The sequence below is a fragment of the Alligator mississippiensis genome, chromosome 9 (assembly GCF_030867095.1).
Source record: "Alligator mississippiensis isolate rAllMis1 chromosome 9, rAllMis1, whole genome shotgun sequence".
NCBI classification, from domain to species: domain Eukaryota; kingdom Metazoa; phylum Chordata; order Crocodylia; family Alligatoridae; genus Alligator; species Alligator mississippiensis.
In genome coordinates this window covers 75,502,621-75,529,913 of record NC_081832.1, presented here as the reverse complement: position 1 = coordinate 75,529,913, position 27,293 = coordinate 75,502,621, and the positions used below count along the sequence as shown (strand labels likewise).

The window sequence follows — 27,293 nt, the reverse complement described above, 5'->3', positions numbered from 1 at the left end:
TGAATTCTTTGGGGGCTGACTTGTGCTTTTGCAAACCAGCAATACTCTTCGCTCGAACATGACTCACTCCGGCTGACTCATATCCTGCAGAAGTATCTTCATATCTTCAAGGACCCGGCTCTTCAGTCCCCCTAAACATTTCCCAATTTGCAAACATGCCTGATCAAAGCAAACTTCCCTTGATCAGATTCTGGGTGCCGTCAGCCTTGAGCTGCCAGCCGCCAGGCATCGGCAAGTACAGACGGGGCCCGATCCCGGCCCCCACCTAGGCTGCTTTGGTCCTGACTGGGCCTGTGGTCCTGCCCCTCTCTGGGGCATTTCAACCCCTTCTCCCTGCAAGCCGCTGTGCGCGCAGCCCTGATCCTGCCTGCGTTTCTCTCCCGACCCCATCGGCACCCCCGTCCCTTCCAGCTGGGCCTCACGCGACAGCTGCCGGTCCACCCGAGCCAAGACTGGAGCTGTTTTCCTTCCTGCAAGCCCCAAATTAGGAGGGAAGTCCTGTCTGGATTACCATGGTGACTTCCATGAAGCAGCTGCATGTGCTTAACATGCCTGTCCCATCCTTCCAGCTGCTGGCGTGACCTGCGGCAACTTCCTGGGAGACAGCTGTCCAGGCCCCGCTGCTTGGCCGTGGCAGGAGAGGGTCTGTGCAGACCCCCGGTGGCCACAGGGTCTACTGCCCGGTCTGCCTGCATTGCAGCCTCCAGGTCCAGGCAGGCAGCTGCCATTTCCGAAGTCCGGGTGCGAGGAGCACCTCCAGGCACTGATAGCTGGACTGGGTCCATGGGTCCGTTAGGATGCAAGGGCATTCGCCCTGTTAACCTCAGCTGGCACCTGCTTGCAAAAGCACATGCATCTCCGGTAGGCTACAAGGTGCACAGCTTAGCATGGCTTCTCCAAGGTAAGGTCAGGGGCTGGGAGAGGCAAACCTGGCTCAGAGGAGGGGGTTGGAGAGACTGATCTCTATCAGACACCGCATTGCTGCAGGCACCTTATATGGTCTCATGCTGCCTAATCTCGCATCTCTTCTGGAGGAAGGATGCAACCGCCTGCCCCACCCTGCTGGGCCCTCCCCACCCTGCTGCAGGCTAGCTGCTGGCAGCTCAGAGCAGCACAGAGGCATCAAGCCCAAGGGCCTGAGACAGCTGCTTCCTTTTCAGTGCCTTCATCCACGCGCTTTCCTAGCAGGCTGCAAAGCCCCCCACCCCGGCTCCCCCCAGAGCCTGGGGAAGCGGCAGGCCGAGGGGGGCTGCATGTGCAGGACCAGAGCACTTCAGAGCTGGCATGCCAGGGCATCCAGCGTGATCCCTGCACCAGGCTCTGAAGTCAGGTGCTGGCACAGGGATGGCTCAAGGTGCTCGTGCATCTTAGACCCTGGGGGATAGGCTATGCCTGTCACCCCCAATTGCCTCCAGCTCTGTATCCCTCCAGGCACACCGTGCACAGCTGATCTCCATTCCCCCTGCTGCAGGGAGATATTTCATCAGCTGACAAGGGCTGGGTGTTGTTTTCCCGCAGTTTGCTGCCTCTCTGCTTGCCAGGCTGGGCTATTTCCCCTGGGGCTGGAGAGACCGGAGGGGCCTGTGTCCCCCCTGGACCCCTCTGCCCCCACCTGCCAGGAGAGGGTGGCCGGGAGGGGCTGTCGGGGATTGGAGAGCGTGACAGCTGCATTGCAACGAGGAGGCTGGGCTTCCCCTGCCACAGCCACTCAGCCCAGCTGCTGCAGGGAGGCAGTGCTGCTTCCAGCGCCCTGCACAAGAGGCCTCAGCACCGCAAGTAAGTCTGAGCCGCGGTGGGGGCCCCTGCGTCATAGGGGGAGCTGGCACCCCATGGGGGGAAAGACACCCTGGTAGCACCCTCTGTGTTTGCAAAAGGGGCTTTGGGAGTTTGGGGTTCCCCCCTTGCCTGTCTTTAGGGTCAGTTCTTGATGCTTGATGCCCTGCCCTGCCCTGTGCCCATGCAGCCTGGCCTGTTGCATGCCTGCCGGAGCTGGTGCTCGGGGGACCTGGGCAGTGTGTGCAATGAGGGAACTGCTGGGCGTGTGCGAGCCCTGCAGCAGGGATGCCAAGCCGAGCCCAAGGGGTTTGCTTGGCTGGTCCCAGCGGGCAAATCCAGCCCATAGGCAGGCAGCAAAGCCTGACCCCAAGGCAGGGTAGACCTGCTCCCTTGACAGACTAAGTCACATCTGTAGCAGAAGGTGCAAACATCCATGAATTTGCATTTGCTTCCCCATTCTCTCCTTGGACTCTTCCAGGATCATTTTTTTTCCTCTCCTCCTGAAACTTTGTAGGGCTGTGTTTAAAAGGAGGGGTTTGCCAGCTCGGGTCTGGGGGTCTCTTTGGGCTGCTGCAAACTTGGCTGCTTGTCACAGGCTGGAGGATCGAAGTTTGTTGCATGCCCTGCCAGGTATCTCAGGGGTCTGGGGAAACATGGGCATCTCCTTTCTTTTTAATTGCCCTCCTATGGGGTCTGCCGGGGGGCCCTGCACTGAGCTCCTGGGACAGAGCTGGGGTCCACGCCTTCCCTGTTGCTCAAGGAGGGTTCCCTAAAAGAGCCTGCCCGTTTACCGCCCGGTCCGTCCACGGCCTGGCACTGGCAGGGCCCTGTCCTTTGCGGCTGCCAGTTCTGCAAGACTTAAAAATAACCCCTAGGCTGCGGCTTAGGCTGCGGCTTCCCCAGCTCTGTGCAAAAGAGGGAACCCCTCGCCACCCAGAGCAGCATGCAAAAGCAGGCAGGGCTTTCATCTCACATTGTGGGGGGATTTGTGGCTGGCTCTTGGAGCACCCCCAGGGCAGGGAGCATGTGGGAGCTGCTTGGGAAGGGGAGCCCGGGGCAGGTTATCTGCTCCACAAAGGGTTAAGGGTGTGGGGAGGGATGGCTTGCCGGTAAATCATTGATGAGCATCCCCCTGAGCACCTGGAGCATTGTTAGCTGCAGCTGCTGTTGCCTCCCAGGACCCCACCCTGGGTCCAGGCAGCTGCAAAGGGAAGGGCCTGGGATTCCCAGCAAATGTGAACTTGTAAATGTGAAGGGTAATTTTCTACCCCCGTGCTGGAAGTAGCTCATTGCCACCCCACACTTGTTGCCCCAAGCAGCCATGCCATCTGCCCTGGGGGAAGAGAGGGGCTGGCCCCAGGCTGAAGGCCCCTGACGGGGGGGCACCGGGACCCCCGCTTTGAAATGCTGGGGAGCAGAGATGACCCGCTGCAGGGCACCGATAAGGTGCCAGGCTGGGCAGTGGGCAGTCTCTGGGGGCCTTGCAGGGCACCGCATGCTCCTGGCTGCAGGGAGCATGCAGGATGCATTTGACCGCGCCCTGCCGCATGTCTCTGCTGCAGGCGGGTGCACGGTGGAGGATGGCCTGGGAGGTGGGGCCGTGTCCGGAGCCGGGGAATGAGATGGTGATGGACCCCCTCTACCCCACCAGCGCTGGGGGCCAGCACAGAGCCCCCTCTGAGCATGGGCTCTGGGCCCAGGGGGGTGGGCAGCTGCCAGGCAGCTGTTGCTGCAGCTGTTCCCTGCAGCCTCCTGCTTTCCGGCATGCACCGGATAAAGGTGGGGGGAGGTAGAAGAGGTAGTGATGATCCCTTTGGAGTGGGGTTCAGCCTCAGGGAAGTGCCCGTCAGCCTCCTCCAAAGCTGTGGGGCCTGAGAGAGCTGCCCCCCAGCTCGGGGTGAAGGAGCCCCTGCAGCCGGCAGGATGCCAGCCCCACAGTGGGGCAAAGCAGAGCACCCACAGTGCCCACATCCACTGCCCTGCACCCTGGGGGTGGATACGCATGTCCACCGAGACCCCAAAGAGCAGGCGGAGAGCAGAGGCCCATGCTGGTGCATAAAGGAGGGCTCCACCCCAAGCCCATCCCTTGGGTGCTAGCAACGGTGACCAGCCCAAGGTTGCTGGCACGTTGCGGCAGGCAAGAAGCAAGCCCCAAGACCCCAAGCACAGCACGCCGGAGGGGTTTGGCGGCCTGCAAGCTGCTCCCAGGCCGAGGGCCCCTCTTGAAACCGCTGCCTGGGCACCGCGCCATGGCCGAGCGCTCTTGCAACGTGTCAGGCAGGGAGGGGGAGCAAGGGGATCAGGTGACACGCCACGCAGCCCGGTTCTCATTCATTTCCATGCTTCCTAGCCCCACGGCTTTGCTCCCCCCCCCCCCCCCGCCCCCCCGGGACAAAAGCGCCTGCTTCCCTCGGGGACCCCCGTCCGTCCCAAGGGCAGAGGCAGCCCCCCCTGGGTTTCCGCTGGGGTGCACGTGATCCTCGAGGACTGCAAGTTGCCATGGGGACCCTGCACTGACTTCCTGGGGCTGGGGCTGTATCCGGCTCTGATTTCTAATCTCGGCTGCGTGGCCAGGGTTGAGATGGGGAGTGGAAATTGGAAGGGCCAGGCCCAAGCCTGGGGTCTCCGGGGGGCTGGAGGGAGCGAGCCAGCGAGTGTGAGCAGCGTCTGGCTTCCCCCATCCCGCCCAGGGCTAGGGATCTGCATTGCAGGGCTCCTGAAGGTGTATCCAGTGCAGCCTCCATCCCCTCCCTGGCTCATCAGCTGGGCTCTGTGGAGGTGTTCCCCATCACCCTCTCCCCCTCTGAGATCCAGGACCAGTGCCCTGTCACACCAGTGCTCCCCCCTGGTTTAACTAGGGTGCTCATGCTGGGTCCTGGGGCTGTGCAAGCTATGGGTGCCAAGGGGCTGGTGCAGCAGCGTGACGTGCTCCAGACACAAGTGCCAGCAAAGCCCGGAGAGGGATGGGGTTTCCTGGCAGCCAACAGTCGGGTAGCGAGGAGGGGGTCTCCCAGGCAGCCAGGCCCGGGCATTTGGTGCAAGATGTCAGTGAGGAGCCACAAACGCCCTTGCTCAGTGCAGCTCCCTGCTGCTTCTCCTTCCCCTCCCTGCCTTCACCTGGGATGTGGAGCAGAGCGTCGGGAAGCAGACCCAGCAGCAGGGCAGAGCAGCACCCATGTACCTAGGGGCCATATGTCACCCAGGGGGCAATGCCAGCCCTTTCCTGCACCCGGGCTCTGCCTGCCAACCCCTACTTGCACGCCTGCCTGGGCTCTGGGGGTGTACAGAGCAGCAGCGGGTCAAGGACGGCTGGGCCAGCGCAGCTGGGCATTTGGGGCGGTCACTGCGTGGTGGGGGCCAACAGGATAATCCAGACCAGCTTTCTGTCCTGGGTCAGGCCAGATAAAAGCCAGAGCCAGTTACTCCAGATTCACGCCATGTCCCCCTGCTCATGCCTTTATCCTCCCTTTTCCCTGCAGCTCCTGCCTCGCCGCCTCCTGGACTCTGACCAGCAGCCATGGCACCCACAGGAAAGGTACCGTACTCCCTCCAAGCACTGCCATCCTCTGCCAAGCCAGGGGTCCCAGGGGGTCTTGACATGGGTCCCTGGCGGGGGCAGGCAGTCCCAAGCGGCTTGGTTATGCTTGGTATTTCTTCTGGCTCCTCTGCACCCTGCCAGCAGCTCCAGGGCAGCTGCAGCCCACCTGCCAAGACTCCCGACCCCTTGGGCGAGCAGGTCTGTCCTTGGGCTGGCCCAGGATCTCGCCGTGTCCCTGCCACGGGGGCACGGGACCTGTCTGCATGGCTGTTTGTTTGCTTTCGGCTCGGAGCAGCCAGGACGTGGGCGCTGAGCAAGGGAGATGCGAGGTCCTGCTGACGGAGGCTGTTTACATTCCCTGCTCTCGGCGCAAGCTTGTGATCCCAGCAGAGCTGGGGGGAGGCAGGGCTGTGATGGGGAAAGAAGCAGGGAGAGGAGGTGTCAATGAAACCCACACCCGTGTGCAACACAACACGGCTGTCGCGGGCCAGAGCAGCCCCTGGCCACCTCCGCGGTGCAAGGCACTACTCCTCCCCACCCAAGCTTGTTATCAATGAAGCTCGTTATCCCTGGCATCGTTGTCTCCGCTTTGTACATCCCTTGTGGTGGCTCACTTCCCCCGCCCCCAGCCAGCGCCAGCATTTTCCCCCTTGCAGCACACCCCTCCTGTGGCAGATGGTGGCAGAGAGAGGAGGATGAAAGGGAGAGCAAACAAGGTCCAACCAAGGCTTTTCCCCCCTGTTCCTTACCTTTGCAGCCTCCAACATTTAAGATCTGTGAACATGAATTTGTGAATCTAGGGAGTTGGAGACCCCTTACTCTTGTTTTGAGAGACAGCCGATAATCAATCCCCATTTATTTTCTCTTCGCCAGTTAGCATTTTGCAAACCCTTCTCATCTCCCACCTCGAGCATCTCTTCTAAGCTGACCAGGCCAGTCCTATTTAGTCTCTCCCCATCTGGAGACCTCTCTCTGTGCCACTCGTCATCCTTGTTGCCCTTCTCTGAACTGTCCCTAAGTCTTCTCTTCCCTTTCTGAGGCATGGGGACCTGAGCTGGGCACAGTATTGCAGGCACGAATGCACCATGGATGTATGACGGCCTGTTCCCTGGAAGGGCCTCAATGCCAGGATGAACAACCCCCGGGGCTGCGGGGGAGAGAGGCAGGAGGGACGGGGCAGGGCTCCAGCAGCGTGTGCCCGTGTTTGGGTCCCCAGTGTTAGTGAGGCAGGGAAGATGGAGGAGGAGGAAAGACGTGCCGGGAATCCAGCTTCCAAGCCGAGGAGCGGCCCGGCTATTTATAGTGCCCGGCCATCCGGAGCTGGCGTGATGCAGCGCCGTGGGGGAAGGGAGACCGGGAGGTGGGAGCTGCCCCGTGGTACCCACCAGCCCCAGTCCCAGAGGGGGATGGATGCCCTGGGGGTCCCAGGGGCACTGGAGATGGGTGCCAACCCTCATAGGCAAGCAGCGCCCGAGAGACCTCTGCAAGCCCAGCTCCATGGGGATAGGGCATGGTATGGCTGCAGCATTTCCTTGGGGAACAGCCTCGAAGAGGGATGCTTTGGGGTCCCTTGAACCCTTGAGAGCCCAGTGCCAGGCTCCTGAGGGGAGGGTACTGTTCTTGACTCTGCCACCACCTCACTGTGTGGCCTCAGTCACGACACTTAGCCACCCCACACCTCTACCCCGCTAGGCCGGCAGTGGTGAGGACTGCCAAGTTCTCACTCCCACGATGCAGGGGGAATATTAAGCCCTTTAACTGCATGAGCGCAGCGTGCCCCTGCCCAGAGGTTGAGCTGCTGCTGCCAGTCCCAGCCCACTGCTTCGCCCCACCAAGATCCCCTGCTTGGACCTCTCCAAAGCCAGCGTGCACCCGCCCCTCCCCCTGCAGCCGTTGTCTCGGGCCAGCGCCCGCCTCGCCTGGGAGCGTGTATTTATGTCTCGCCGAGGCATGCGTGTGGGCAGCTGCAAGGGGACGCGGCAGCTTACGGGAAAGCTATGAATCCCCTGCAACCCGATGCTGCTCGGAGCCGGGCAGAGCGCCGGGTCCCTCCTGCCCATGCCTGGGGCACGGGCCCCCCCAGGACTAGATGCACACTGGCAGGGGTCAGCGTGCCGGGCTGCGCTGCAGGATGGGAAGGAAGTGACTCTGGGGTTGGCTGGGAGGCAATGCTGCCTTGTGGTTAGAGCAGAGGGCGCGAGCTCGGACACCTCGGTTCTGTCCCTGCATAAACGGCTGGTTGGCTGGGGGACCCTGGGCATCTCTCTCCCCATAGTTGTGCCTCAGTTTCCTCCCCCCGACACACCTCCCCTCCGTGAAATGGAGATGCCCAGCAACTAGTCCGGGCTTGGTGGGCTCCCGGCTGCTTTGGGAATGCCCCTGCCAGGAAACGGGGTCTTCATGGGGTTAGCCATGGAGGAGACTTCTCCTGCCCTGGGAGCCTGGAGGAAAGCAAGCCAGGCTCCTGCCTCTCCCCGTCTTGCCCCTCTCTCTGCAGGCTGGCATCTACCGGGGTTCGGTGAAGGACTTCCCCAGCTTCAACGCCGAGCAGGACGCTGAGGCGCTGTACAACGCCATGAAGGGCTTCGGTACGTGTGCCCTATCTGGGAATCCCCTGGGAAGCAGATGCTAGGAGCCTGCGGGCAGCCATCTGGGCCAGGCTGGCGCCGGATGGGCGCCAGGGAGGGCGGTGAGGGCAGTGCTGGGTCCGTCCCATCGGTCTCTCCATCCTTCCTGCTTCCTCTCACCCCCGGGATCTGCTCCCGGAGCAACCGGGTCCCCAGCAGTAGTTGTCGCTGCCGTGGCAGGGCCGGGTTGCGAGTGACCGTGTCTCCCCACAGGCAGCGACAAGGAGGCCATCCTGGACCTGATCACGTCCCGCAGCAACCGGCAGAGGGTGGAGATCTGCCAGGCCTACAAGTCGCTGTATGGCAAGGTACGAGCAGGGACTGTGCAGGGGGAGGAGGTGATGTGAGATCCATCCATTCCCCGGGGCACGCCAGCCCGCCGGCACCTCACGCCCTCTTCCCTGCCAGGACCTGATTGCCGACCTGAAGTATGAGCTGACTGGGAAGTTCGAGAGGCTCATCGTGGGGCTGATGAGGCCCCCGCCGTACCATGATGCCAAGGAGATCAAGGATGCCATCCAAGTAAGAGACGGCTCCATGCAGCCCAGCTCGGGCACTGCCAGGCTGCCTGGAGCCAGCCCCTAGCATCGCCCCTTCTCTGCCCGCAGGGTGCTGGCACCGATGAGAAGTGCCTGATCGAGATCATGGCCTCCCGCACCAACCAGCAAATGCACGCTTTGCTGGCAGCCTACAGAGACGGTGAGAGCAGGGGGCCAGGGCTGTGTCGCCTGTACTGGGCTGGGGACAGAGCCAGGGCACTGGCAAGAGCTGCCACTGGGTGAGAGAGGGTGGGTCGGGGCCTGCATGGATGTGGGTGGGAGAGAGACCCTGCTGTGAGGGCTGGAGACCAGCTCGCCCTGCTGACCTTTCTCCCTGCCGCAGCCTACGAGAGGGAGCTGGAGGGCGACATCCTCGGAGACACCTCCGGACACTTCAAGAAGATGCTGGTCGTCCTACTGCAGGTGCGTCCCTCCCTCCCTCCCTCCCTCTCTGTCTGTCCGTCCCCGCTCAGTGGGACTGACGCCTTGTCTGTGCTGCAGGGCACCCGGGAGGAGGATGACGTGGTGAGCGAGGACCTGGTGGAGCAGGACGCCAAGGTAAGTGCTGGGAGCATTGTCTTTTGTGGACGGTGTCTGCTAGCAGGTATGGCCACCATGCTGGGCTCGCTAGACCCTTCCAGCCCTGCGGTCCCCAGTTCCCTGCCAGCCAGGATGGGCTCAGCTTGTCCCCAACCATCTTCTGCAGGTGGGTGCTGCAGGGGGGGCGGTGCAGACCGGCCCCTTATGGGCTGCCCTTTGGCTGGGTAGAAAGGCTCCTACACGCACCCAGCTGGGGCCCTGGGACCTGCAAGGGAAGTCAGGGCAGGCAACCCTTAGGGACCCACACACACACTCACACTATGTGCATTGCATGCATTCACTGCACACCCTGCATGCGCATTGCATTCACATGCACCCACATTGCACACTTACACATTACACATCCACATGCATTGGCCACACATGCATACATTGCACGCATGATCGTTGCTCGCTTACACATGCATGTGTTGCATGCACACACATTGCACATTAGCCACATGTGCATGCATTGCATGCACACGCATTGCTCACATCTACATTACACATGCACGTGTTGTGCACACATTGCACATTACCCATGTGCATTGGCCATGTGCATGCATTGCTCACACATCCACGTGTTGTATGCACATGCATGCATTATCTGTACATTACACATTCCACACATGCATCATGTGTAATGAGTGTGCATGCAATGCATGCAAGTGCAGTGCGCACATGTGCATATACATTCTGCGTGTGCACACATAGTCATGGACACAACAGGTAAAGGAGATGAACCAGGTCAGACTCTGAGCCGATTGCGCACCTGCGGATGAGGCTGTTGTACAGCCTCCTGCCCTGCCCCATGGGGGCTGGGGCCTGCCTGGGGTGGGGGCTCCTAAGGGTGCTGGCTCCTAAGGGTGGTGGATCCCAGATCCCAGAATCCCCTGGCTCTTCCCACTGCCTTCTCCCTTCTGCCAGGACCTGCTGGATGCTGGGGAGGCAAAATGGGGCACGGACGAGGCCCAGTTCATCTATATCCTGGGGCACCGAAGCAAGCAGCACCTCCGACTAGGTGAGATCCCCAATCCAACTGGGGAGGGGCCACACCTCACCCTGGGGTGGGGGGGTACTTGTCTCGCCCTCCTGCCAAATGTGGGCAAGACATGTCACCGGGTTTTGTGGGACCAGACGCCTTCGACCCACCTGCCTGCACCCCAGTCCTGGCACAGCCTTCAGCCTGGGCCCTTAGAGCATTTGCCAGCCTCTTCTGCAGAAGGCGACGCATTTTGGAGAGGGGAGGGACCAAAATCCAGGAGGCACACCACCGATGGGTACCCCATGGGCAGGGTATTTAGTCTGTGAGCTCACGGGGTGGGGGGGGCCCCAAAGACGCCAGCCCCCTTCCCAGTCCAGAACAGGTTGTGATGGGACCCCTTGTGCACTCTCTCTGGCAGTCTTCGACGAGTACTTGAAGATCTCCGGGAAGCCCATTGAGTACAGCATCCGGGCCGAGCTGTCCGGGGACTTCGAGAAGTTGATGCTGGCCGTGGGTAAGCGGGCACTTGATGGAGAGCCTGGTAGAGCAGGGTGAGATCCCAAGGTTTGTCCCTCCCCACCATGCAGCAAACGCCTGGATGGTGCAGAGCCCAGCTTGGGGCTATATTGGCCAATGCCCACTGCAATTCAGCTGACTGCAATGCACACCCAAAGCTGCAGCTCTTGCACCATCCAGCCCTCCTTTGCTGTGGAGGGTGAGGAAATGAAGAATAGCTTCAAGAGCCAGTGCTATGGGCATTGCCTGGACCCTGAGGGCAGGAAGCAGAGCCCCAAGCTGGTGTTTGAGACGGGCCCAAGGGAGGAGAGGTCGTGAGCCTGGAGGGGTACTCGGTTGACCCCGATCTGGGCCGCGGGGGTTGAAGGACGGGGGCAGGCTGAGAGCAAGGATCTGGTCTGACGAAGCTCCCCCCTGTCTCCCCGCAGTGAAGTGCATCAGGAGCACGGCTGAGTACTTTGCTGAGCGGCTCTACAAGGCCATGCAGGTGGGTGCCTGGAGCCCCCTCTGCCAGCCGGGTCCCAGCATTGGGGCCTGAGCTCAGAGTGATGGGAGCTGGGCTGTCGTGCTGGGTGGCAGCAGGTGGGGAGCGGCGCTTTCTGCGCAGAGCAGGTGCGCCGGTACAGAGCCGCGGCCCACGGTACTCCCTGGGCAGCCCTGTGGTCCTTGCCGTCTGGGACCACGTCTCACTGGGTGCCTAACGCTCAGCCCATTCCCCACCCCCAGGGCCTGGGCACCAAGGACAACACGCTGATCCGTATCATGGTGTCGCGCAGCGAGATCGACATGCTGGACATCCGCGAGGTGTTTCGCACCAAGTACGAGAAGTCTCTCTACAGCATGATCAAGGTACGGGGACCAGGCAGTAGCTCCCCATCCTCCCTGCTCCCCGGAGAGACACTGGAGCATCTGAGCTGCTTCCCATCGACCTGCCTCTTTCCTTGTGCTCTTAGGACAAGCCTCAGGATGCTGCTAGGCCTCCTGGTCTCCGGGGGCACGGGAGCCGTGCCCCTGCTAGCAGCTTGGGCAATGCTAGGCAGGAAATCTCTGGGTATCCTTGCTTATGTCTCTCCCAGTCAGGGCACCCCAAACCTGGTATCTGTGCCAGCATCCTGGCCCCCACAACTGGCCAAAAGCCCCCTCCATCCATCCTGTCACCATCCGGACTGTGTCTTGAGACCAGAATATGTTGAAGGAAAAAGATCTTTCCCCCTCTGCTCTCCCCTCTGCCGCGCCGTGCTTGGGGGCAGCGGTGTTGGCGAAGTGCAGAAAGGACCGTGCACCACATCCTGCTCAGGCCAGGCTGCCCTGTGGGGTCGAGGGGGTGGATGCAGCCAGGAGACCTCCCTCCCTGCCGCAGTCGGGTCTGACACTTCGCTCCGGCTCTTCCCTTCCAGGAGGACACGTCCGGCGAGTACAAGAAGGCGCTGCTGAAGCTGTGTGGGGGAGACGACGAGTAAGTGTGTGCACTTGTCCCTCTGGGCTTTATCCTACCCCTGTGCCTACCCAGGGCCTGAGCACTAATGGTGCCATGTTGGGGTTTTGCTGTGGTCTTGGAAAAGCCCCCCCCATGCACGCACACATGTTGTTGTGGTCTTGGAAAAGCCCAACCATGCACACACACACGTGTGCACACATACATGCATGCACACGAGCGCACGCTTCTTGGTAGGTCCCCCGGGTGAACCCTCTGCTTCCAGGCCAGCCCCAGACCCTGCTGACACAAGGCTCCTGCAGCCACCTGCCATGGGGGTGTATGGGAACAGCCCTGCAGAGCTTTGCTCTGGGTGATGGTTGGTGCAAAGTCACCCCTAAACCCCATCAGCTCCCTTCTCCAGGATCCCTGCTCCTCTCGCAGGGACTGGGCCTAGCTGTAGCTGGGAGGTGGAAAAAGCTGGGGACACCTAACATGTAGGCATCAGTGCCCCTGCCTTGGCCTGGGGGCAGGTGTGGTGCTGGCACGTGTCCCACAGCCCCCAGTAGAAGGAAGTCATCTTTTAGGGCCCAGAGCTCATCCCATCCAGGGCAAGGCAGGCCGTCCTGCCTGCTGGCAGTCATGGCAGTCTGTCTGCTCCAGTCCCTGGGGTAACTCCCATCAGGATGCCAGCTGCCTGCATCCCATCCAGGTAGGGGCCAAGCTAGGTGAGGCCAGGCCCCGGCCATGCAAATGCTAACTTGCTGGAAGCAGCACAGCCACATGGGAGGCAGGGGTGCTCGGTGCAGGACCCCTCCAGCCAAGCAGCTGAGACAGCACACCGACCGTGCCCTAGAACCGCTAACCGTGTCTGTCCACCTGTGAACACCCTGGCACTGCCCTCTCCCGGCATCCCTGAATGCAGCCAGGGGCTTGTAAGCAGAGCAAATGCCCCTCCACCTCCAGGCTGAGCTCAGTGGCTTGAGCTGCCCTCCCTGGGAAGCTCCCAGCACTGAGCAGGGCAGGCTGGCCGTGGCAGGCGGGTGTAGGCTATGCCTGTGGTGGGTGCCCAGACAATGACGGCGGTGTGTGCTGTGCCCTCCCCTTGCAGCGCGGCAGGTGAGTTCTTCCCCGAGGCGGCGCAGGTGGCCTATCGGATGTGGGAGCTTAGCGCGGTGGCAGTGGCTAAAGTCGAGGTCAGAGCTGCCCCCTCCCTCCCCTTGCCCCCTGCTCTCTGCTCCTCACTGGCTTGGATCTCACTGCCTCTCTCCATCCCTCTGATCTCGGGGGCGGCCTCCTGCACCGCATGCTCCCCAGCGTGCCGACACTAACCGCACTTCTAATACGTGAGCACGGGGCTGGCGACCCCGGAGGCCACGGCGTGGCAGGCTGCATGCGTGTCCCCTGGGTGCTGGCTTTGGGGGTGCCCCCACTCCAGAGCAGCCTGCTTGGGTGGGGACAGGGTGCCCTGTGCGCCTGTTGTCAGTGGGGCTAGGTGGAAGGGGGTGTGCAGCGGGGAAGCTGTTAGAGGAGGGAGGATTGCCCTGCTGTGCACCAGAGTGGGCACAGTGGGAGTGTTGGGGGGTGCCTGCATGGCCCCACGTGTCCGGGGGTCTCGGTCACCCAGGACAGGCACCATGCAAAGGACCCAGAGACCTGGGGAGAGGGGAGGTCTGAGCCCCTCCAAGCCATGTAGCTCTCCTCTCTCTTCCCTGGGTAGGAGGCTTCCTCTGGCCTTTCCCCACCTGGAGGGCAGTTTCTGGGCTCTCTGCTGGCTTGGCTCCCTCTCTCTCTCACTGCCGGGCCGCTTGCTCTGATCCCACCAGCCCCTTTGCCCCTCACTTGCTGGGAACCCCTTGTCCCCTCCCCACGGACGGCCCAGGGTGGCTCTCAGATCCCCCCTCAACCCTCTCCCCTCCCGCAGCTGAAAGGCACCGTGCACCCCGCCACCAACTTCAATGCCGACGGGGATGCCCAGGTGCTGCGGAAAGCCATGAAGGGCCTCGGTGAGTGGGACCCGGGGCCTAGCAGCTGCTAAGGGGGCACCTGCTCCCCTGCCAGGGCTTCAGCCGGGCATGGGGAGGGGGCGGGGTGCACTGGCAGGGTGGCCCAGGCTCCTTGCTCCGGGCCCGTGCTATGCATCCCCCTGGGGAGGCTCCCGTGCGGTGTCAGAGGTGGCAGGTGTGGGGCTACTGATGTCTCTCCCGCCAGCCTGTGCCTCCGGCTTGTCACACTGTGACGGTGTCGTTGCAGGTACGGATGAAGATGCCATCATCGGCGTGGTCCCCTACCGGAGCAACGAGCAGAGGCAGCAGATCATCCAAGCCTACAAGTCCCATTATGGCCGGGTAGAGACACAGGCTCCTTCTCTCCTCTCTGGCTGCCCTCCTCCCCTGCTTCATGCCCTTTCAGCTCTTCTCCCCCAGTGTATTTCTTCTGTGCTTCTTGTCTCTGTGTGTCCTCTGTCCTTCCAGTCCAGATCCCCTTGTCCCCTCTCCTCTTCCTCCCAGGCTCCTCGCCCCCTCCTACCCTCCGCTCCTTGCCCGGGGATGTGGAGATAACCACGGCCCCTTCCCTGTGGCAGGACCTGCTGGCAGATCTGAAGTCGGAGCTGTCGGGCAGCTTGGCCAAAGTGATCCTTGCACTCATGATGACGCCGGCACAGTACGACGCCAAGCAGCTAAAGAAAGCCATGGAGGTAGGGACTAAACCAGCTCTCCAGGGCACCACGGAAGTGTCAAATTGATGGGGCTGCCACCCAAACCTCCCTGGCCCTGCCCTTGTCTTCCAGGGCGCTGGCACGGATGAGAGCATCCTCATCGAGATTCTGGCCACGCGCAACAACCGGGAAATCCAGGCCATTAACGAGGCCTATGCAGCAGGTGAAGGGGCACGGGGGTCCTCCAGCAGAGCCTTGAGTTGCCAGTGCCTCTGGGTGGGAGCTGGTCTGCCCGCACGTGGCTCCGTGCCCACGCTGCATGCGAGGCGTCCCTTTCACAGCTGCCCGTGATTCCCGGCTTCTGCCATCCTGGCCGGGAAGGCTCGAGCTGACCGATGCATGCCCTTGCGGCGCTCACCCAGGCTCCCTGTCTCCTCAGTCTACCAGAAGTCACTGGAGGATGCTCTGAGCTCCGATACATCAGGACACTTCAAGAGGATCCTTGTCTCGCTGGCGCTGGTAAGGAGCTGGTCTGGTGGGACAGCAGCCGATGAAACAGCAGGCCCTTGGCCGGGAAAGGGAGAGCCCAGGAGCATCGCCAGAGACCAGGGCCAGATCCTCAGCTGCAGCTCCCTGGCAGCCGATCCCCTCCACAAAGGGCAACTCGGCTTTGATCGCCTCCTGGCCCCTCGTCTTCTGGGTTTCTCTCAAGGCAGCTGCATGGTGGCGGGATGTGCAGTGGGGAGCAGGTCCTGTGCCCTCGCTGGGTCGGGTGTTGGTGGTGCTAGGAGCACTGGTGGACATATCCGCAGTGTGCCCAGGGCAATGCAGAGGCCAGGCATTGCTAGGATCGTCCTGGCACCTGCAGAGTACAGGGAGAAGGACTCGAGGGGAGGAAGGCAGTGGGACCAGGTGGATCTAGGAATCCCCCCTCCAACACCGGGGCTGCTCAGCCCCCAGTCTCTGCCCCTCGCTGGCAAGTCACCAAGCAGACACGTTCCCACCAGGGAGCAGACACGGGTCCTCAACTGCTCTTGGACAGTGAGGATTATCTGATCACTACCCCCATGGCTGTGAGAGCCTCTGCCCTCCAGCTACCAGGCAAAGCCGGGACTCTAGCACCGCTCTGGACCCTTCACCTCCGGCAGCAGTGGTTCCTCCCTGTGCCTAATTTCATTGCTATCACATTTAAACACAGGGCAACCGCGACGAAGGAGCAGAAGACCTGACGCAAGCTCATGAGGATGCTAAGGTGAGAGCCGTGCGGGAGGGTGCATGCACACACACATGGGAGGTGGGTGGGGGTGGTGTCTATCTGTCCACCTGGGTTTCCAAGCTGCAGGGGCTCAGCACCTCTGCCAGGGGGGCTGTGGTTCAAGGGTTAAACCTTTTAGGCCCCCATGTCTGTCCATCCTGGCCACGGTGACTTGGGCCATGGAACTGTACGTGGCAGCTCGCAGCCGTGACCAAAGGCACGGTGCACGGTCCCAGCCCCATGGAAATCCTTGCCCTGCCCCTGCGTACTTGTTCAGGGGAGACACTTTTGGATGCTGTGAAGCTAGTGAGCAAGGTGCCCGCTTCTGTGGGCCACAAATGCAAGCAAGCCCAGACACCTGCTTTGGTTTTGACCCATGGGAAATACCACCCCCTTGATACTGAGCTTGGAGTGAACCCAGGGCCTCCCAGCAAGGCGCAGCACGAACCGCTGCTCTCCCCCTTGTTCCCTCTTCTGAACAAGAGGAAGAAAACACTGAGCTTGCCAATGTGGTGCGTGCCCTTTGCCCATCCCCAGCTCACTCCTCTGGGGTTGCAGCAGCCCTGTCGGTGAGCTGGGTTGGAAAGGCTGGCTTGGAGCAGCGCGGTGGAGCGGGGGGTCGAGGCTCCTAGGGCTGCATGTCTGCTCCCCCAGCTGTTGGATGATGACCGTAGTCTGTCCTCCCTGCTTGCCCCCTTGCACTGCCCGGGTTGGAGGCTGCACTTTGCTTCTCAGGGGTGGAGCTGAGGTCAGATGCAGGCCCCCGGGTGAACGTGCCCCAATTTTCCTAGGGCTCCTGCCAGGGTCTCGCAGAGCCTACTTCTGCCTTTGGTCTGCGAGGGGGCTTCCCCAGGCTCTGTGCTTCCCACTTCCCAGTCTCGGCTGCATGTTTAGCCCCTGCCACGGATGCGCTTTTGCATGGCGGCTGCGCCTGTGGGTGCCGTTCGTGTTGCTGTCAGCAGGGGGGGCGCGGACCTCACGAATGCACCCGGCATCCTCCCAGCCGTCCTTGGCTGCTGCAGAGAGAGACCGAGAGAGGCAGAGAGTGATGCCAGGCAGGCCGGATCAAAACCCAGGTCCCCTGTTCAGCCCGGGCCAGCCACAAATGCTCCCTGCAGCCACGTGCCAGAAGTCTGGCCTCATGCCAGAGAGCAAGACTGTGACCCCCTACTCCTTGGAGATGCCTGAGCCAGGGAAGGGTGCCAGGGCAACTAGCCCCTGGCTCCCAAACCTGCTAGGTGAATGCTAGCGTGGGCATGCCTGTGGATGGCAGGCTCCTCGGGGCAGGGACCTTGTTCTATGCCGAGTTTGCAAAGCTCTCCATGCATCATTAGTGCTGCAATCCTTTCTTTGAGGGGGGGTGTCTGCCCACTGCTCTCTCCCCTCACTCCAAAGAGGGATGCATCTAGGTTTGCCAGTAGCCAGACCAGAAAAGGGCCAGGCTAGAAGCCTCCCAGGGCTGTCCCCTCTTCTCCCACACTGTCCTCCATCTCTTTGGGGTCCCTGGGGGTCTCCCTTAGGCCAGGGGCTATCCAGCAAGTCTCTGACACTGTTGCCTTCCTCTCTCTCTCCCTCTCTCTCTCTCTCTGTCAGGTGGTGGCTGAGAACCTGGTGAGTGCCTGTCTTGCCGCACGGTTTCCAGGAGGGCTGCACTGGGGCAGGGGGCACGGGCTGGGCCATTGCACCCCGGGACCAGGCTGCAGGCTCCGGGCGGGGATCCAGGTTCACTCCAGCTGGCATTTCCCATGGGCCGAGGCCCAAGGTCCACACTGAATGGGTGGACCTGCAGTGGGGGGCAGCTAGCATGGAGGTCCAGGTGGTTTGGATGCAGAGAGCAGCACCAGCCTCCCATTTTAGAGCCAAGAATCCCTTTTCCACAAAGATTTCCCCCCAGAAACAGAGCACTTCTTTCCCGCAAGCCTCCAGGGTGTTGAATTAAGAGCCACGTCTCCCTCTCCCACCTTCATCTGCGCTTGGTTTTGCAGAAACTAGCAGACGTCTCCAGCGGCAACACCGACTCCCTGGAGACACGCTTCCTCAGCATCCTGTGCACCCGCAGCTACCCACACCTGCGCAAAGGTAGGCGCGCGCTGGCTGGAGGTGGCTGTGGGCTCCCTGGCTTTGCCTGGGCCTTGAGGGCGAGTGTCCAGCAGTGGCAGCAGGAGGTTCTCCTTTAGGCCCAGGGAAACTGAGTCGCTGCAGGTCACTGGGTTCAAGGGGCAATACTCACGTGCTCTGTTCCACGATGTGGCTCCTGGTGAGCAGGAAACAGGGCTCTGCCAGTCTGGGCCCAACTCAAGGCCTCTTTGACCCTTGGCACAACTTGGAGCAGCCTCGGGTCGTGGGTGTCGGGTCGGCTGCTCTGGCCGGTGACATCCTCCCCTGCCCGCAGTGTTTCAGGAGTTTGTCAAGATGACCAACCACGATGTGGAACACGCCATCAGGAAGCGCATGTCCGGCGATGTGAGGGACGCGTTCGTGGCCATTGGTGAGCTCCCCGCCAGATGCTAGCGGGGCTGCAGGACTGGGGCCTTGGGCAGCTCCTGGCAATACTCACTCTCTTCTCTGTTTCCAGTCCGGAGCATCAAGAACAGGCCGGCCTTCTTTGCTGACAAGCTGTACAAGTCTATGAAGGTAAAGACGAGGTTGTGATGGGGTTGCTCCCTGACCCGCAGGCGTGCTGGTCCCTGGGGGTCTCCTGTCCAGCCTCTGCCTGATGGCTCGGAGCCTGGGACATGCCACCCCCAGGTCTCCACTGGAGCAGAAGCTGGCAAGGGGGTGGATTCACTCGTGCTATGTGCTGCCCTCGCTGACATGGGCGCCCTGGCCTTGGGCACTAAATAACAGTATTAAAAGCAGGGGAATGGGGCTCCAGTAAGTCTGTTTCTAGGAGAGTCCCTTCTCCTTCTCACCAGGGTATCGGGACAGACGACCGGACCCTTATCAGGATCATGGTCTCCAGGAGCGAGAGCGACCTGCTCAACATCCGGCAGGAGTTCATCGACCTGCATGAGAAGTCGCTGCACCAAATGATTGAGGTGAGGAGGTTGCATCCATCCCTGGCACCAGGGTACCGATGCCAGGTGCCTATCCCCATCCATCTGACCATGGGTGGGCTGTGGTCCCAACAGGGACCCCAGTGGAGGAGCCTGCTTTCCTGGCATGTCACCTGAGAGCACCGGGGCAGCTCCCCCTGGGGTGGTGGGAGTGGAGGGGGCAGGCCTGATGCCTCTCCCCATAACATTAGGAAGACCAGAGCACCCATCACCCTCCTCCTACGGCAGGATCTTGGTCTGCTTCACTCGGGCCATGATCCATGCATCCCACCTCCCACCAGGGCTCAGTGGCTTGGGATTCTTCTTCCAGCCCTGCCCTCCTCTTTTTCCCCCTGCACTGCAATGCTGGCCTGGTGGAGCCGGCAGGTTGTGAGATGCTTTGGCTCTTCATGGCCTTTTGGCTTTCGTTCAGAAGGACACGTCCGGGGACTACCGCAAGGCGCTGCTGGCTATCTGCGGCGGGCAGGACTAGCCACCATGGGAGCCCAGCCTGGTACCTGAGCCGTGGGGCATGCACACGCGGACACCACCTGCACTTCACGGTAGCTTGTAGAGGCTTTGGAGGACACTCAGCTCTGCTCAGAGAAGATTCCCTTTTTGTGCTAGAAAACGAGCCGCGGGAGAAGCTAACCCAGGCAGGCGTCGAGACCACGGGGTGGGACACGGAGGGGGGTGGGGAGGGGAGCCGATGCATTTGGACGCGAGTCACTGCATCACGAGCCCAGGAGGTCACCCTGCCATACGGGGCAGCAAAAGCCACGTCAATAAACCCTGACTGATGCTGACCACAAACTGAGTCTGGCCTGCTTCTTGCAACAACTTATTCCGTAGTCGGCTTCTCTTCTCAGGCTGGTTCAGCATCTCGTGGCCCTGTGCTCTGGCCACTGGACAGCTTCATGCTTTCCTTTTGGGGGGCAGGGAGCTGGTGAGAGTCCCCAAGTGCTGTGTGAACCTGAGCCTGTTCCATACTGGTGAACAAGTTAAGAGGCTGTGACTTGGATGACTGCACAGTCCGGTGGGTGGCGAATTGGCTAGAGGGTCGCACCCAGAGAGTCGTGGTGGATGGGTCGGTCTCGACCTGGAAGGGTGTGGGCAGTGGGGTCCCGCGGGGCTCGGTCCTTGGACCGATACTCTTCAATGTCTTCATCAGCGACTTGGACGAGGGAGTGAAGTGTACTCTGTCCAAGTTTGCAGATGACACAAAGCTATGGGGAGAAGTGGACACACGGGAGGGCAGGGAACAGCTGCAAACAGACCTGGATAGGTTGGACAAGTGGGCAGAAAACAACAGGATGCAGTTCAACCAGGAGAAATGCAAAGTGCTGCACCTAGGGAGGAAAAATGTCCAGCACACCTACAGCCTAGGGAATGACCTGCTGGGTGGCACAGAGGTGGAAAGGGATCTTGGAGTCCTAGTGGACTCCCAGATGAACATGAGCCGGCAGTGTGACGAAGCCATCAGAAAAGCCAATGGCACTTTATCGTGCATCAGCAGATGCATGACAAATAGGTCCAAATAGGAGGTGATACTTCCCCTCTATCGGGTGCTGGTCAGACCGCAGTTGGAGTACTGCGTGCAATTCTGGGCGCCACACTTCAAGAGGGATGTGGATAACCTGGAGAGGGTCCAGAGAAGGGCAACTCGTATGGTCAAGGGCCTGCAGACCAAGCCCTACGAGGAGAGACTAGAGAAACTGGACCTTTTCAGCCTCCGCAAGAGAAGGTTGAGAGGCGACCTTGTGGCTGCCTTTAAGTTCATCACGGGGGCACAGAAGGGAATTGGTGAGGTTTTATTCACCAAGGCGCCCCCGGGGGTACAAGAAATAATGGCCACAAGCTAGCAGAGAGCAGATTTAGACTGGACATTAGGAAGAACTTCACAGTTCGAGTGGCCAAGGTCTGGAACGGGCTCCCAAGGGAGGTGGTGCTCTCCCCTACCCTGGGGGTCTTCAAGAGGAGGTTAGATGAGCATCTAGCTGGGGTCATCTAGACCCAGCACTCTTTCCTGCTTATGCAGGGGGTCGGACTCGATGATCTATTGAGGTCCCTTCCGACCCTAGCATCTATGAATCAAGCAGAGGGAAATCCAGGTCAGGATTGACCTGAGCTAGGGCCAGGGGTGGGTCTGGACCCTACTGGGTCACTCACCACCCACAGCCTGCAAGTGGCACTGGTGCCCTATACAATTCAGCTGTGAAAACCCCCAGACTGGATTCCTGTGCTGCTCTGGTGTGGATGGAGCTGGGCACTGGGCATGTGAGAGTGATAGTGCAACCCACCAAGATGGTCAGCTGGCTGTGCCACTGCCAGCTCCCATCCCGTGCAAAATTTCCTATGTTTTGCCCATGCATGCACAGGCCAAAATGTTAACCAAGGAAAAACGATTCTGACTGAGAGGTTCGGTAGCAGCTCCAGCCTTCACCCCTTGGGCAGAGGCATCACAGCCTGATGGGGGGCTCAGAGCTGAATGCCAGCAGCTGGCCGGGAGATGGCCTTGGCTGAGCTGAGGGTGTTTTCCAAGGAGATCAGGCTGCTGCATCTAGGTAGATGCAGTCCTGGACCTATTGGCCACCGGAGACTGGGAGCGGTGACATGGTCTAGTTGCTCACCATCAAGCAAGGCCACTAGTTACAACCACTCACATGATTGTAAATTCAGTGGGATTTGGGTGGCTTTACCCCACTGGCTGCCAGATTTGGAGCAGGGCATCCCATGCCCCTGGATTCCCAGAAGCAACTGGCCAGGCAAGCAGCTGACCGCCAGGATGACCAGCTGTGCTTGTGGGAGCTCTGTCTGGGCCTGGTGTCTCCAATGGGCTCCATCCAGAAAGTCGGACTTGATTGCTCCTTACAGCAGCCTCCTGGAGACCCTCAGGCCACCGGCTCCCATGCATCTACCTGTCTTGGCCGTGTGTGCATGGAGGGGATCCCCTCAGCCATGCTCCCCAGCATCTCATCGGAGCCTGCAGTTGACACCGATGCACTTCCCATGCACTGCAACTTTCCTGGAAGGCACAGCTCTGAACTCAAGCCCTGGTTGCTCCCTGCCTGAAGGCTGAGGATACCCAGGTCTCTCCAAGCTGTCCCTCGTCTCTCTGCCAGAGGCTCTCATTGCAGGGAGAAAGCCCTGCAGCATGCTGGCTGGGCTCCATAGCCTCCACCTAGCTCCCAGCATAGCCTTTCAAGCTGCCAGTCTCCACCAGCATTTTAACCACAGGGACCCACCGCCCACGAATGCTGCCCTGCGCTCCTGCCCCCCCGCCCTCGCAAGCCCTGCCGGAGCTGGCCATGCACTAGGGAAGTCGACGGAAACAGATCTGACTCGACTCAATGCTCCATTGATGTCCAGATGCTCGTAAGAGGCTCCCTTAGCCAGGAGGATGCGGGCACTGGAGGGTTTGAGCCTGTTGGAGGGGATGTCTCCATCCCCCTTGCCACCTGCCGTGGTCTGGGTGTGAATGCTGCACTAGGAGAACTACGGGCTTCTTCGGGTAGGGGGAGATAACATAACATGACGGCATCTTCTCTGCTTGCTACGCACGGTGCCCCTTCACTGCCTGGCTTCAGGTAAGGAGGAGAGAAAACCCCAGGCAAGCAGGTGGGAATTGAATTGGCTGCTGCTTTGCTTGCTGGAAGGCAGGTGCCGGGAGAGCCTAGCCATCCCTGCAATAAGGAGCAAGAGGGGAGACCGGGTTGGCTCCCACTGCCTTTCCAAGGGGGTGAGTGAGGCCACATCCTGCACCCCTCCATGGGCCACACATGGAGCTGGCTAGGGAAAGCAGGAGAGAGCTGAGCCCTGAGTCGCTAGGGTTTTCCTCTCTGGGCCGGGCACCTTTTCTCTGCCCTCTTGCTCCCAGATAGGCGCTGCCTGCCTCCGCCCAAAGCCAGCCCCTCGATGCACCAGGAAACGGGTCTGAGGAAGCCGAGGAGCCATTCCCTGGCAGGCCCCACCTCGTCGGAAGCCCCCACGCCTTCCCCCACAACGCCTCTTCCTGCCGGCACACAGCTGGCAGCAAGGGGCTGCTTCGCCTCTCGCGCATTGCGACATCTGCAAAAACCCGAGAGCTGGAGCCGTGTGTCGTGGCCCGGCTGCACTTCCTTCTGAGTCAGCCCCAAACCATTGCACCCCTGGCCTCTCTGTGCTCCCCAAGCTCTCGTGCCAGGTCTCTCATCCCCCCACCCCAGCAGCTCTTCTGCCTGCTGCTATCCCTGCGGTGGGGACGGGGGAAGTGACTTTGGTTTGTTTGCACCCAGGCAGAGGAGGAAACAAGCCTGAGCATCTGCAAGCAGAGAAAGCACCCTGTGCCACCAGCCCCCCTGCCAGCCTGGACCCCCCCCCCCGGCCTGTCCCATCCCTTGTGGACAGACAACAGATGTGGCGTGGGATGTGGGCAGCCAAGCGAGGAGGACTGTTGGCAGATGCCAAACATGATCTGACTGTGCTGCAATACCTCTCGCTGCGCCTCCTGCAAGGGGCATGTGCCCCCCCACCAATGTGTCCCGCAAGCCTGCCCGCCTCTGGAGCCAGCTGTCCAACCACCAGCACCTGCCAACGGGCTCAGCAGCAGCAACTCGACGGCAAGCAGCTCTGAGTCCAGGGAGGGACGAAGGCCCTGCGGGAGCCATGCAGAATAGGGGTCCGCATTGCTACGAGGCAAAGCGAAGCCTGAGACGAGCTTGGAGGGACCCAGGGCTTGGCAAGGACCTTAAGGGGTCTACACTGGAGCTTGGCCCTTACAGTGGGCTCGGGGCCATGGCTCAGTTTGATCTCTTTCTGCCTATATTGAGGGGGTGGGGGCCAGCCCCAAATGGAGTGGGACGGAGCCTGCCTTGCAAAAGCCCTGGAGCAGCTGTTGCCCCTCTCTCACTCCACCGCCTCTGTTGTCTCTTTTGCACTGCTCTGCCTTCCCACATCACCTCTAGGCTCCTCTCCCCACCCAACGAACCCCCTGCCCTGCCTCGGCACCCACCAGGTTAATTAGAGGGTCTGATTTGCATAGGCAACAGGTCATGATGTTCTGGAAATCCCCTTCTGTGGCCAAAGCTTCCTCCCTGAGCTGGGAGGCGTCAGCACCGCGGCTGCTGCTTCCCTCCCTCTGCCCGAGCGGGCCAAGAGCCCCAGAGTAGTAAACACCCGTGGCAGGAACCCGTGGCTGATGTCAGCAAGCACCCGCAGGGCCTCGCATGCATCACACGTTCGAGCCGAGACATCCTTGACGCTGTCCCCTGCGCACTGCCAGTTGTCCCAGGGCTTTGGACTTTCTTCACCAGCCCAGTTGCCAAGTGATCCCCTGCCCACGATCAAACAAACACCAGCAGAGGAAGGGGCAGCCTGGATCTGCTCCAGTTCGCCTAGCGGTGCAATGGCAGCTCCATCCGGCACAACGACTCTTGGGCCTCTAATATGCATTGCATGCATCACGCAATCTACAGGTGAATTGTGCAAGAAATGGAGCCCAGCAAAGTAATCATTGCACCATCAAAATGACGGTTGAGTTATGCAAAGAGCCAGGTAGCTACCAAGTTACTGCTTGCCAATGTGTAATGACTTGAGAGTTGGTTTCATCTGAGCATGCAGCAGGGCCCTTGCTCCGCTTTGGGTCCCGAATAGCAGGGTTTGAGCGAGGCTGAAGCAAGAAGTTGCCCGGGGGCATACGGTCTTGATCCAGCCAGTGCCACCACCTCCCAAGTTCCCCCTCCTCTCCCAGCGGGCCTAAAGCAATCACCTGCTTGTGGTCAGGAAGGATTTTGACCCCCACGTGTAGAGGAGCAGGGGTGTGGGGATGTCATCTTCCTCCATAACAGGGGGTCCAGCCCCTTGCCTTGGATCTCCGGAGCAGAGTTTAACAAATTCCTCCCTGTCCCCGCAGTGGCTGGATTTTGGCAGGGCCTACATCTCCCTGCCAAACCTGGGACCAGGTAAGGGAGTCCAGGATGCCTAGAGGCATTGGGCATACGAGGGCTGTTTGCAAGAACTGGCTTGACAAACACCAGTCTGGGGTGGCTTATTCAGGGCTGAGCCTGCCCCAAGCCAGGGCCTGGGCTGGACATGACCTCCGGAGGTCATCCAGTTTTGCTAGGACTCTGAATTGTCAAGGCAGTGGCAGTACATCAGCTCCAGGAGGGCACTGAAGGCAAAGCCTGGAGCAGAACGCAACCAGGTAGAAACAGCAACAACTTCACCCATCAACCCACCACCTCTGAGTCAGACCAGTCCTAACCCTGGCCTGTGCAGCGAGGATGGAGGAGGGACATGGGGTACCCGCTGCCTCCGCCAGCGTCAGCCACACATCAGTCCCCTTTGTGCTTTCCGGAGCTAATAATAGGAGCTGGGAGGATGCCACCTGAGTTGATGAGCTTGGGCGGGAGAGGTAAAGGGAAAAAGCCAAGCTGTCTTTTCCTGCTCTGCTAGATGGGCATCCCCATGCCAGTTGGGTACTGCAAATGCACGTAATGCAGCAGGCACTGTATTGCTCCAAGAGCAGTAAGTCCCTCCACAGCAGTGGGGTTATCCCAGACACCAAGCTTGCCCCAGCGGGTACCGGGGGCATTTGTTTCAGTTTCATAGTAGGTAGGGTCTGAAGGGACCTGAGCAGATCATCAAGTCCGACCCCCTGCTGTGGCAGGAAAAAGTACTGGGGTCAAACGACCCCAGCAAGGTGTTCATCTAACCTCCTTTTGAAGACCCCCAGGGTAGGAGCCAGCACCACTTCTCTTGGAAGTTGGTTCCAGATCCTAGCCGCCCTGACAGTGAAGTAGCGCCTCCTGATGTCTAGTCTGAATCTACCCTCTGCCAGCTTGTGACCGTTATTTCTAGTCACTCCTGGGAGTGCTCGGGGGAACAGGGACTCCCCCAGTGTCTGCTGGTCCCCTCTGACTGGTTCGTAACAGGTGGCTAGACCCCCCTCAGCCTTCTCTTGTGGAGGCTGAACAGGTTCAGGTCCTGTCGCCTCTCCTCGTAGGGCCTGCCCTGCTGACCCCTGACCATGCGAGTGGCTTCCTCTGGACCCTCTCCACGCTGTCCACATCCCTCCTGAAGTGCGGGGCCCAGAACTGGACGCAGTACTCCACCTGCGGCCTGACCAGTGCCGCGCGGAGGGGGAGGATCACCTCCTTGGCCCTGCTCGAGATGCATCTGTGGATGCAGGACAAGGTGCGGTTGGCCTTCCTGACCGCGTCCCCACACTGTCGGCCCATGTTCATTTTGGCATCAATAATGACCCCAAGATCCTTTTCTGCCTCTGCGCTGATGAGAAGGGAGGTCCCCAGCCTGTAGGTCTGCTGGTTTTTCCTCCCCAGGTGCAGCACCTTGCACTTGTCAGTGTTGAACCCATCCTGTTCTCATCCGCCCACCGCTGTAACCTGTCCAGGTCCGATTGCAACCTATTCCTCCCTTCTAGCGTGCCCACTTCCCCCCACATCTTAGAGTCATCAGCAAATTGAACAGGGTGCTTTTCACCCCCCCGTCCAAGTCACTGATGAAGATGTTGAACAGTGCGGGTCCGAGGACCGAGCCCTGGCGGACCCCACTGCCCACATCCCTCCAGGTCGAAAATGACCCGTCCACCACCACTCTCTGGGTGCAGCCCCTCAGCCAGTTAGTGACCCACCTGACTGTGTAGGTGTCGACGCCACAGTCCCCTAGTTTTTTAATGAGTCCCCTAGTTGTGCTGTGCTTTGGTCCTGCTCCCAGGCTGTGGGGACAAAGCCCTGCCTGCCATGTTCATCCCAGGCCCCAGCAGTACTAGCAAGGCAGCTGCTTTGCCGGTAGGGCAATCCAGCGAGTCCAAGTGGGACTGTGGGATGGTCTGTGCTCCCTGGCAGGCTGGCCCAGCCCATGCTGAAGTCCATCAACAGGTCCCCGAGTTTGCTCCGCAAGATTAACACTACGCACATCGCCGGTACAGCGTGAGAGCGCCCTGACCCAACGCTCTCATCTCCAGCACCGAGCTTTCAGTGCCCACCCCAGCTGGTGCCAGCTGTGGATCGGCTCATCCCGTGGCTTGCCAGCTGCTCTCCCATGTCAGCCGGGAATGCTAACAGGTCTCGTTGCCCTTCACCCTGTCCTGGCGTGAGGGCAGACCCGTGGTATCGGAGCCGTGGCTGTTGCCAAGCCTGGTGTGAGCTGGCTGGGGTGGGACGGAGGGGTGCTTTGCTCTCCAGGAAGGGAGGAAGTATGGGCTGCACAGCTGCAAGCATTTCCTAGAAGACAACGCAGGCTTCCCAGGGAAGTGGATGGGGCTCATGGCAACGAGCACAATCCGGTCTGGCCCAGCCAGGCAGGGCCCATCTCCTCGGCCTTTCTAGGTTTCCATGGCTGAATCACCCCCGGGCCTGCCCCGCTCCCCAC

General features: G+C 60.7%; 1 protein-coding gene across 4 annotated transcripts; it reads left to right on the top strand.

Annotated features, from left to right (window-relative positions):
- Positions 1-1,532: 1,532 nt before the first annotated feature.
- On the top strand, positions 1,533-19,736 carry ANXA6 (annexin A6). 4 transcript variants are annotated; one of them, XM_014597937.3, is made up of 26 exons: positions 1,534-1,776; positions 5,256-5,311; positions 7,812-7,902; positions 8,155-8,249; positions 8,350-8,463; positions 8,550-8,640; positions 8,824-8,903; positions 8,982-9,038; positions 9,987-10,080; positions 10,463-10,558; positions 10,989-11,047; positions 11,287-11,409; positions 11,958-12,016; positions 13,086-13,170; positions 13,899-13,980; positions 14,228-14,322; positions 14,559-14,672; positions 14,766-14,856; positions 15,073-15,152; positions 15,832-15,885; positions 17,482-17,499; positions 17,874-17,967; positions 18,281-18,376; positions 18,464-18,522; positions 18,804-18,926; positions 19,360-19,736. In XM_014597937.3, exons 2-26 carry the CDS (start codon positions 5,294-5,296, stop codon positions 19,414-19,416), a joined length of 2,025 nt encoding a protein of 674 aa, XP_014453423.1. In that variant the 5' UTR covers positions 1,534-1,776; positions 5,256-5,293; the 3' UTR covers positions 19,417-19,736. The 4 variants fall into 4 exon arrangements, with proteins under 4 accessions (XP_014453429.1, XP_014453423.1, XP_006260634.1 ...); XM_006260572.4 differs by having other exon boundaries at positions 19,357-19,736; XM_014597943.3 differs by lacking the exon at positions 17,482-17,499 and having other exon boundaries at positions 1,533-1,776; positions 19,357-19,736.
- Positions 19,737-27,293: the final 7,557 nt, after the last annotated feature.